The sequence below is a fragment of the Poromitra crassiceps genome (genome assembly GCF_964638095.1).
Source record: "Poromitra crassiceps genome assembly, chromosome: 1".
Classification (NCBI taxonomy): domain Eukaryota; kingdom Metazoa; phylum Chordata; class Actinopteri; order Beryciformes; family Melamphaidae; genus Poromitra; species Poromitra crassiceps.
Genome location: NC_139623.1, coordinates 10,240,840 through 10,250,839, shown reverse-complemented (window position 1 = coordinate 10,250,839; position 10,000 = coordinate 10,240,840). Strand labels below are relative to the sequence as shown.

Genomic DNA, 10,000 nt, shown 5'->3' with positions numbered 1-10,000 from the left:
CCTTGTTGCGGTGTGTACCGCACGTTGTCTGTAGTCGACCTTGTTGCGGTGTGTACCGCGCGTTGTCTGTAGTCGGCCTTGTTGCTGTGTGTACCACACGTTGTCTGTAGTCGGCCTTGTTGCTGTGTGTACCACACGTTGTCTGTAGTCGGCCTTGTTGCTGTGTGTACCACACGTTGTCTGTAGTCGGCCTTGTTGCGGTGTGTACCGCACGTTGTCTGTAGTCGGCCTTGTTGCTGTGTGTACCGCACGTTGTCTGTAGTCGGCCTTGTTGCTGTGTGTACCGCACGTTGTCTGTAGTCGGCCTTGTTGCTGTGTGTACCGCACGTTGTCTGTAGTCTGCCTTGTTGCTGTGTGTACCGCACGTTGTCTGTAGTCTGCCTTGTTGCGGTGTGTACCGCACGTTGTCTGTAGTCGGCCTTGTTGCTGTGTGTACCGCACCGTTGTCTGTAGTCGGCCTTGTTGCGGTGTGTACCGCACGTTGTCTGTAGTCGGCCTTGTTGCGGTGTGTACCGCACGTTGTCTGTAGTCGGCCTTGTTGCGGTGTGTACCGCACGTTGTCTGTAGTCGGCCTTGTTGCTGTGTGTACCGCACGTTGTCTGTAGTCTGCCTTGTTGCTGTGTGTACCGCACGTTGTCTGTAGTCTGCCTTGTTGCGGTGTGTACCGCACGTTGTCTGTAGTCGGCCTTGTTGCGGTGTGTACCGCACGTTGTCTGTAGTCGGCCTTGTTGCGGTGTGTACCGCACGTTGTCTGTAGTCGGCCTTGTTGCTGTGTGTACCGCACCGTTGTCTGTAGTCGGCCTTGTTGCGGTGTGTACCACACGTTGTCTGTAGTCGGCCTTGTTGCTGTGTGTACCGCACCGTTGTCTGTAGTCGGCCTTGTTGCTGTGTGTACCGCACCGTTGTCTGTAGTCGGCCTTGTTGCGGTGTGTACCGCACCGTTGTCTGTAGTCGGCCTTGTTGCTGTGTGTACCGCACCGTTGTCTGTAGTCGGCCTTGTTGCGGTGTGTACCGCACCGTTGTCTGTAGTCGGCCTTGTTGCGGTGTGTACCGCACGTTGTCTGTAGTCGGCCTTGTTGCGGTGTGTACCACACGTTGTCTGTAGTCGGCCTTGTTGCGGTGTGTACCGCACGTTGTCTGTAGTCGGCCTTGTTGCGGTGTGTACCGCACGTTGTCTGTAGTCGACCTTGTTGCGGTGTGTACCGCGCGTTGTCTGTAGTCGGCCTTGTTGCGGTGTGTACCACACGTTGTCTGTAGTCGGCCTTGTTGCGGTGTGTACCACACCGTTGTCTGTAGTCGGCCTTGTTGCTGTGTGTACCACACGTTGTCTGTAGTCGGCCTTGTTGCGGTGTGTACCACACCGTTGTCTGTAGTCGGCCTTGTTGCTGTGTGTACCACACGTTGTCTGTAGTCGGCCTTGTTGCGGTGTGTACCGCACGTTGTCTGTAGTCGGCCTTGTTGCTGTGTGTACCACACGTTGTCTGTAGTCGGCCTTGTTGCTGTGTGTACCGCACGTTGTCTGTAGTCGGCCTTGTTGCGGTGTGTACCACACGTTGTCTGTAGTCGGCCTTGTTGCGGTGTGTACCACACCGTTGTCTGTAGTCGGCCTTGTTGCTGTGTGTACCACACGGTTGTCTGTAGTCGGCCTTGTTGCTGTGTGTACCACACGTTGTCTGTAGTCGGCCTTGTTGCGGTGTGTACCGCACGTTGTCTGTAGTCGGCCTTGTTGCTGTGTGTACCACACGGTTGTCTGTAGTCGGCCTTGTTGCTGTGTGTACCACACGTTGTCTGTAGTCGGCCTTGTTGCGGTGTGTACCGCACGTTGTCTGTAGTCGGCCTTGTTGCGGTGTGTACCACACGTTGTCTGTAGTCGGCCTTGTTGCGGTGTGTACCACACGTTGTCTGTAGTCGGCCTTGTTGCGGTGTGTACCGCACCGTTGTCTGTAGTCGGCCTTGTTGTGGTGTGTACCGCACCGTTGTCTGTAGTCGGCCTTGTTGCGGTGTGTACCACACGTTGTCTGTAGTCGGCCTTGTTGCTGTGTGTACCGCACCGTTGTCTGTAGTCGGCCTTGTTGCTGTGTGTACCGCACCGTTGTCTGTAGTCGGCCTTGTTGCTGTGTGTACCACACCGTTGTCTGTAGTCGGCCTTGTTGCTGTGTGTACCACACGTTGTCTGTAGTCGGCCTTGTTGCTGTGTGTACCGCACCGTTGTCTGTAGTCGGCCTTGTTGCTGTGTGTACCGCACCGTTGTCTGTAGTCGGCCTTGTTGCTGTGTGTACCGCACCGTTGTCTGTAGTCGGCCTTGTTGCTGTGTGTACCGCACCGTTGTCTGTAGTCGGCCTTGTTGCGGTGTGTACCGCACGTTGTCTGTAGTCGGCCTTGTTGCTGTGTGTACCGCACCGTTGTCTGTAGTCGGCCTTGTTGCTGTGTGTACCGCACCGTTGTCTGTAGTCGGCCTTGTTGCTGTGTGTACCGCACCGTTGTCTGTAGTCGGCCTTGTTGCTGTGTGTACCACACGTTGTCTGTAGTCGGCCTTGTTGCTGTGTGTACCGCACCGTTGTCTGTAGTCGGCCTTGTTGCGGTGTGTACCGCACGTTGTCTGTAGTCGGCCTTGTTGCTGTGTGTACCGCACGTTGTCTGTAGTCGGCCTTGTTGCGGTGTGTACCACACGTTGTCTGTAGTCGGCCTTGTTTTGCGGTGTGTACCGCACCGTTGTCTGTAGTCGGCCTTGTTGCGGTGTGTACCGCACCGTTGTCTGTAGTCGGCCTTGTTGCGGTGTGTACCACACGTTGTCTGTAGTCGGCCTTGTTTTGCGGTGTGTACCGCACCGTTGTCTGTAGTCGGCCTTGTTGCGGTGTGTACCACACCGTTGTCTGTAGTCGGCCTTGTTGCGGTGTGTACCACACGTTGTCTGTAGTCGGCCTTGTTGCGGTGTGTACCACACGTTGTCTGTAGTCGGCCTTGTTGCGGTGTGTACCGCACCGTTGTCTGTAGTCGGCCTTGTCTTGTCGGCTGCTTTTTCATCCGATGTCGAATCGGCGTCGGGCAGTCGGTGAAAGAAATCACTCTTATTGGTTGGTCAGCTGGTTGTGAAGTGAAGCAGGGCATGAGAAGAGAGGGCACGCACAAAACGTTCCTCTCATTGTTCAACTTGATCATTCCAAAGCCCAGATATTTTCACAACGACATGGCCTTCGGGAAACACGATTAAACATGATTTCAGACGGAAGCCCGTGTTTTATTGTCACACGAACACTACAACACATGCATGCGGCCACAACACACACTCATGCTGACGGTGGCCGGTGAAATATGTCCTCTGCATTTGACCCATCCAGGCTTGTCCTTTCCTCCAGGGGGCAGGCCAGGAGCAGTGGTCGCTTTTTCTTTCCAGCGCCTGGGGACCAACTTCAGATGTTGTCGTCACTGGTCGGATGACAATCTTCTGCATGTTTTTAGTGGGGGGTAATGTACGGAGGAACCCCCTGGGGGGTACGGGGAGAACATGCAAACTCCACACAGAAAGGCCCTTTCGACGAGATAGCCCACCTGGGCAGTAGGCACTGAAGGTATGGGGGGGTCACAACTCCAGTGCCCACAGCCCCCCAGGCGAGAATCGAACTCAGGACCTTCTAGCTGTGAGGCGACAGCGCTACCGACTGCGCCACCCTACCCCAAAGCCCCTTGAGGCTGTCGCTTTATGGTATCGCCCGTTTACAGTAGTGTGGTTTCTCCTTATTTTCACACCTCGGCTTCTTCCTTTCTTCTTCCACAGGCAAAAGACCAGGCAAGGGCTGACAACAGTGCCATCTGCAACTTTGAAGCAGACATAGGCTACTCTCCATTATAAGGAGCAATATTATGAAAGCGTTTAGATGGTGAGCGAGAGCGGTGTGAAAATGGTTGGCAAACGCTGCTTTGTTTCATGTATGGGGTTTGTATATCCACAGTCCGACGTCTCACACAGGTGCAGAACGTGCTAGTTGACCGTCAGCTGTAGTCTTTGCGGTGTGTTCAAGTAAATCAATAAGGGATTATTTATTTACTTGAGTGTTCAAGTAAATAAATACAAAATAAAAATTAAAGTACCACCTTTTGGCTCATAGGCTCGACATAGGCGACATAGACGACACAGGCGACAGGCGACATAGGCGACACAGGCGACATAGACAACACAGGTGACACAGGCGACATAGACAACACAGGCGACATAGGCGACAGAGGCGACACAGGCGACTTGAGTTGCCGCTAGTTCTTTCTAGTTCTTCCGTCTGGAGCTTAAGAGGGGCTAGAGAGCTACAGTGCCATGCAGAGGAGAGCGGGGACCTGTTGAAAGTGAATCTAATGAATACATGCCCATGTCTGAACGGGATTTCATTATTCCGCATAACATTGCAGAGTCACCATGGAAACGTTTTGATCAGCCTTTTCAGCTTTTTTTTTGCAGTGATCTGTTTCCTTCTGTGATGACACTGAGCCTCTCCCTCCTCATCTCATCACTCCCTCTCCAAATCCTTGAGAGGAGCAACAGCATGCGCGGCCCCTCTCATCTTCATAGCTGTGTCGTATATCGAAAAGCCGCGACAGTGACATCACTATGTTGCCTATTTCATTCAGCGTGCAGCTTTCCGTCTTTCTTAATTTCATCAGCTGTGTCTGCCTGGCTTGCTGGCTGTTTCTGTGTGAGTAACAGTCTCTGAGTGATCGCAGTGGGTGTGTGGCTTGCTGGCTGTTTCTGTGTGAGTAACAGTCTCTGAGTGATCGCAGTGGGTGTTCCACAGTTCATTTGCTGTGGATATCTACCTTGTGTGGGACGTTGAGCAATGCCCACGAGTGACTTTCACATTATTTAGAGACATTTTGAAGTAAGCCTTTTTTTACATAGCTATTCAGTTATGTACATACACACACATGCATTGACATACAGACGCACACACACACACACACACACACACACACACACACACACACACACACACACACACACACACACACTCATGTATACACTTGCATACACACATGGTTGCATTTATCCTCTCCACCCCACAATCTGCTTCATGTGGAAGCAGTTGTTTAGGCTGAGGGAGAGGGGGTCCTGAGACAAACAGGATGTCTCGAGGTGTTTGGACAGTTACAGTACTGAGGGGGACAGACATGTAATGAAGGCCTGGACACTGGCACAACAAAAAGAGACGACCGACAGACGAGTTTGTGTGACGACTAAGGCTAACTGTCCAAGTGTGTTCAAATTGTATGGTGTGTGTGTGTGTGTGTGTGTGTGCGTGTGTGTGTGTGTGTGTGTGTGTGTGTGTGTGTGTGCGTGCGTGTGTGCGTCCGTGTGTGTGTATACGTGGGGTGCTTACAGTACACTACTTCTATGGTGTCTTCATTCTACTGCACGTCTGCCGGGGCTCCTGAGACACAGAAAGGCCCGTTGCCTTGCCAACGCCCTCTCTTCCTGCCCTTTGACCTTTTGCCACTTCCTATCGCCGGGTGAGATTCAGTGACTGAGAATTAGGGCAATGACTTAAACAGTGCCCAGAGAGAGAGAGAGAGAGAGAGAGAGAGAGAGAGAGAGAGAGAGAGAGAAGCTCAAGAGATGAGTCAAACCAATGGAAAGGACAGGGAAGAGAGAAAGGGCCATGCTGAGTTGGTCCCGCAGCGCAGGTAAAGGAAGCTGTGGTTGTGGTCCACTCTCTCGCTCTCTCCTTCTCCCTCTATGTGTGTTCTATTTTCTTTCTCCCTGGGTCTCAGAGGGGCCGTAACCCCACTGATGTCTAAACCATGCGTCTGTGTGCGTGTGTGATTGTCCCTCTCAGACGTGGCGGTGGGCTGTCCGTTCGGAGGAGAGGAGCGTGGAGGCCGAGTATTGATCTACAATGGCAACAGAGAGGTGGCGGCGCGGGGCCTGACGCTGAGCCAGGAGCTCAGGGCCGCCTGGGCCCCCAGCGGCAGCCCGCCTGGGTACGGCTTCACTCTCAGAGGGGGTCGTGACCTGGACAACAACCACTACCCTGGTAAACACTCCTAACACAGAGAGGCTAGCCTTCTCTGATCAGCCATGGCTTCAGCTCAACTCCCCCCCCCCCTGTTCATCTTTCTTCCTCTCCTTTTAGTGCCTCCCTCCTCTTCATCCCCCCATTCACTCCTCTTCTACCATCTCCCTGTTCTCCATATTGCTTTCCTCCTCTCCTCTGGTAAAGTCATCAGTCAGAAGAATGATGTGTGCCAATGAACTGCGGCCGCATTTACTCTCTGGGGCCTTACAGTGCTCGAGAGAGAGAACGAGAGAGAGAGAGAGAATGAGAGAGAGAGAGAACAAGAGAGAGAGAGAGGAGTGAGCAATTGGGAGTGAAAGAATAGAGGAGTATACTGTACAATACATTATAAAGAATAGAGGAATACTGTAACTGTACAATACGTGATCCGAGTGTTGGGTCTATTTGCCAGACGTTCAAACATTGCTCCACATCAATAACACAGTTAAGTTGACACATTTCCCGGTATTCAATTACACGATAAATGACGACTCTCTTCAGACTTTATCTGACACCAGATAAAGTCTGGAATATAAAAATATATATAAAAAATGCACAAGACGTGCCAAAGGCCTGAACCGGAGGAGAGGTTTGAGTGAGTGCGAAGCTGTTTATATACACCATCATTTAGCTCAGGTCGGGCGCTGTTCAAAAGTCCTTTGAAACAAAGCAGGTCTGTAAATCCACTTTTTTTACTACCTTATCTTCTCCCTAATTTGGAGCCAGTCTCTACTCAGCACAGCTTCGGCTTAGTGCTCCCACAGATGAAGCTACTCAGCACAGCTTCGGCTTAGTGCTCCCACAGATGAAGCTACTCAGCACAGCTTCGGCTTAGTGCTCCCACAGATGAAGCTACTCAGCACAGCTTCGGCTTAGTGCTCCCACAGATGAAGCTACTCAGCATAGCTGAGTAGCCTTTTCTTTTCTTTGACCCCCCCCCCTTTCTTCATTCTGCTATAATAACAGATTTGTTCATTCCACAAACAGGATATCTGGAAATTCATACACACACAGGCACACATGTGCACGCACACACACACACACACACGCACGCACGCACACACACACACACACACACACACACACACACACACACACACACGACGCACACAAATACGGCTTGTGATCGGTTTCACTGTGTTGAGTTTGTGCCAGATTCCAGGTCAGCGCCAGACCCTGAGCAGACCCAGCACAAATCAGAGATCCTGAATTAAAAGCACCGTACACACACGCGCATGTGTGTGTATGTGCACACACACACACACACACACGCACACACATGTCGGCATTACAGGTTGAGTTGAAACACAGGCTGGTTGAGGCCCTTTGGGAAAGCTCTGGAGAAGGAAACGGAGTGGAAGCTCATGGGTGGCAGAACCATCAGCCAACATATACACACTCACACACAGTCACACACACACACACACACACACACACTCACACACACACACACACACACACACACACGCACATATAAGCACAGGGCTTGTGTCGTCTGTCATTAGAGAGGTGGCTGACGGAAGTGAGACACACACACACACATGGTGTGTCGTTAGCGTGGCAGTAAAGTCACACTGTTCAAAGCAGGCAGAGATGTTTGATCAGTGTTATGAGAGGACTGCACAGGCGTCTGCAGGAGGGCTGCTGCAGACGAGATGTTTGATCAGTGTTATGAGAGGACTGCACAGGCGTCTGCAGGAGGGCTGCTGCAGACGAGATGTTTGATCAGCGTTATGAGAGGACTGCACAGGCGTCTGCAGGAGGGCTGCTGCAGACGAGATGTTTGATCAGCGTTATGAGAGGACTGCACAGGCGTCTGCAGGAGGGCTGCTGCAGACGAGATGTTTGATCAGTGTTATGAGAGGACTGCACAGGCGTCTGCAGGAGGGCTGCTGCAGACGAGATGTTTGATCAGCGTTATGAGAGGACTGCACAGGCGTCTGCAGGAGGGCTGCTGCAGACGAGATGTTTGATCAGTGTTATGAGAGGACTGCACAGGCGTCTGCAGGAGGGCTGCTGCAGACGAGATGTTTGATCAGCGTTATGAGAGGACTGCACAGGCGTCTGCAGGAGGGCTGCTGCAGACGAGATGTTTGATCAGTGTTATGAGAGGACTGCACAGGCGTCTGCAGGAGGGCTGCTGCAGACGAGATGTTTGATCAGTGTTATGAGAGGACTGCACAGGCGTCTGCAGATTTAACAGAGTGAAGATACAAGTCCTCTCTTAGCTTTAGTGCACTTTTTTCTGAATATTATTTTATGGTATTTCAGCGTTTATTACATAGCATACAGTGGGAAATTATAGAAATATGTAGCCTGGACAGAGATTGATTCTGATATCTGGACGTTCAATCGTAGTCTCGCTCACCAGGCCCCTAAAACTGTTGCGGGCTCCCTTTATATCAACCCTACTTTTCCATACATGTAACAACCACTAAAAAAACAATACATGACTTTATATCAACCCTACTTTTCCATACATGTAACAACCACTAAAAAAACAATACATGACTTTATATCAACCCTACTTTTCCATACGTAAAATCCACTAAAAAACAGTACAGGTCAAAAGGGCCTTTCTGTGTGGAGTTTGCATGTTCTCCCCATGGCCCCTGGGGGTTTCCTTCATATAGGAACCCCTCACCAAAAACATGCAATATCCTGGTTGCTAATGTGGTTCCTCCTCTGGTCGTTAAGGGCGCCTGTTCAGAGGGAGGGGAACTCGTTGGAATAGTGTGAACCTCCCATGTGCTATGTCCTACCGGTGAAGCTTCCCCTGTCAGGTGAAAAGAAGCGGCTGGCTAACTGCCCATGTCTCGGAGGAAGCATGGAACCAGTTTCGGCTCTCCCCAGATCGGCAGAGGGTGGAGTAGCAACCAGGATAAATAAATTAAATTAGCACTAATGGGGGATAAAAATGGGATAAAAATATAATAAAAAAAACAAAAAACAGTACAACACTTTATATCAACCCTACTTTTTCATACATGTAACAACCACTAAAAAAAACAATACATTAGTTTATATCAACTCTACTTTTCCATACGTGACAACCACTAAAAAAAACAATACATGACTTTATATCAACCTTATTTTTCCATATGTAACAACCATTAAAAAACAGTAGAGTGTACTTTATATCAACTCTACTTTTCCATACATGTAACAACCACTAAAAAAACAGTTACTTTATATCAACTCTACATTTCCATACATGTAACAACCACTAAAAAAAACAGTTACTTTATATCAACCCTACTTTTCCATACGTAAAACAAACACTAAAAAAACTGTACAGTACTTTATATCAACTCTACTTTTCCATACATGTAACAACCACTAAAAAACTGTACAGTACTTAATATCAACCCTACTTTTCCATACATGTAACAATCACAAACAGTACAGTACTTTACAGTATATCAACCCTACTTTTCTATACATGTAACAACCACTAAGGAAATAGTACAGTACTTTATATTAACCCCACTTTTCCATACATGTAACAACCACTAAGAAAACAGTACAGTACTTTATATCAACTCTATTTTTCCATACATGTAACAATCACAAACACTACAGTACTTTATATCAACCCTACTTTTCTATACATGTAACAACCACTAAGAAAATAGTACAGTACTTTATATCAACCCCACTTTTCCATACATGTAACAACCACTAAGAAAATAGTACAGTACTTTATATCAACCCCACTTTTCCATACATGTAACAACCACTAAGAAAACAGTACATTACTTGAAATCAACCCCACTTTTCCATACATGTAACAACCACAAAAAAAGACTGTAGGCTACAGTACTTTATATCAACCCTACTTTTCCATACATGTAACAACCACTAAAAAACAGTACAGTACTTTATATCAACCCTACTTTTCCATACATGTAACAACCACTAAAAAACAGTACATTACTTTACATCAACCCTACTTTTCCATA

The 10,000-nt window shown here is 49.3% G+C and overlaps 1 protein-coding gene across 1 annotated transcript in view; it reads left to right on the top strand.

Annotated features, from left to right (window-relative positions):
- itga8 (integrin, alpha 8) overlaps positions 1–10,000 on the top strand; it is a gene marked incomplete at its 5' end in the record, with an annotated part of 105,030 nt that overhangs the window by 27,893 nt on the left and 67,137 nt on the right. Inside the window, one exon of the mRNA XM_083649652.1 lies at positions 5,820–6,017. Coding sequence (XP_083505778.1) covers positions 5,820–6,017 — 198 coding nt within the window. The remainder of the gene's footprint in view (positions 1–5,819; positions 6,018–10,000) is intronic.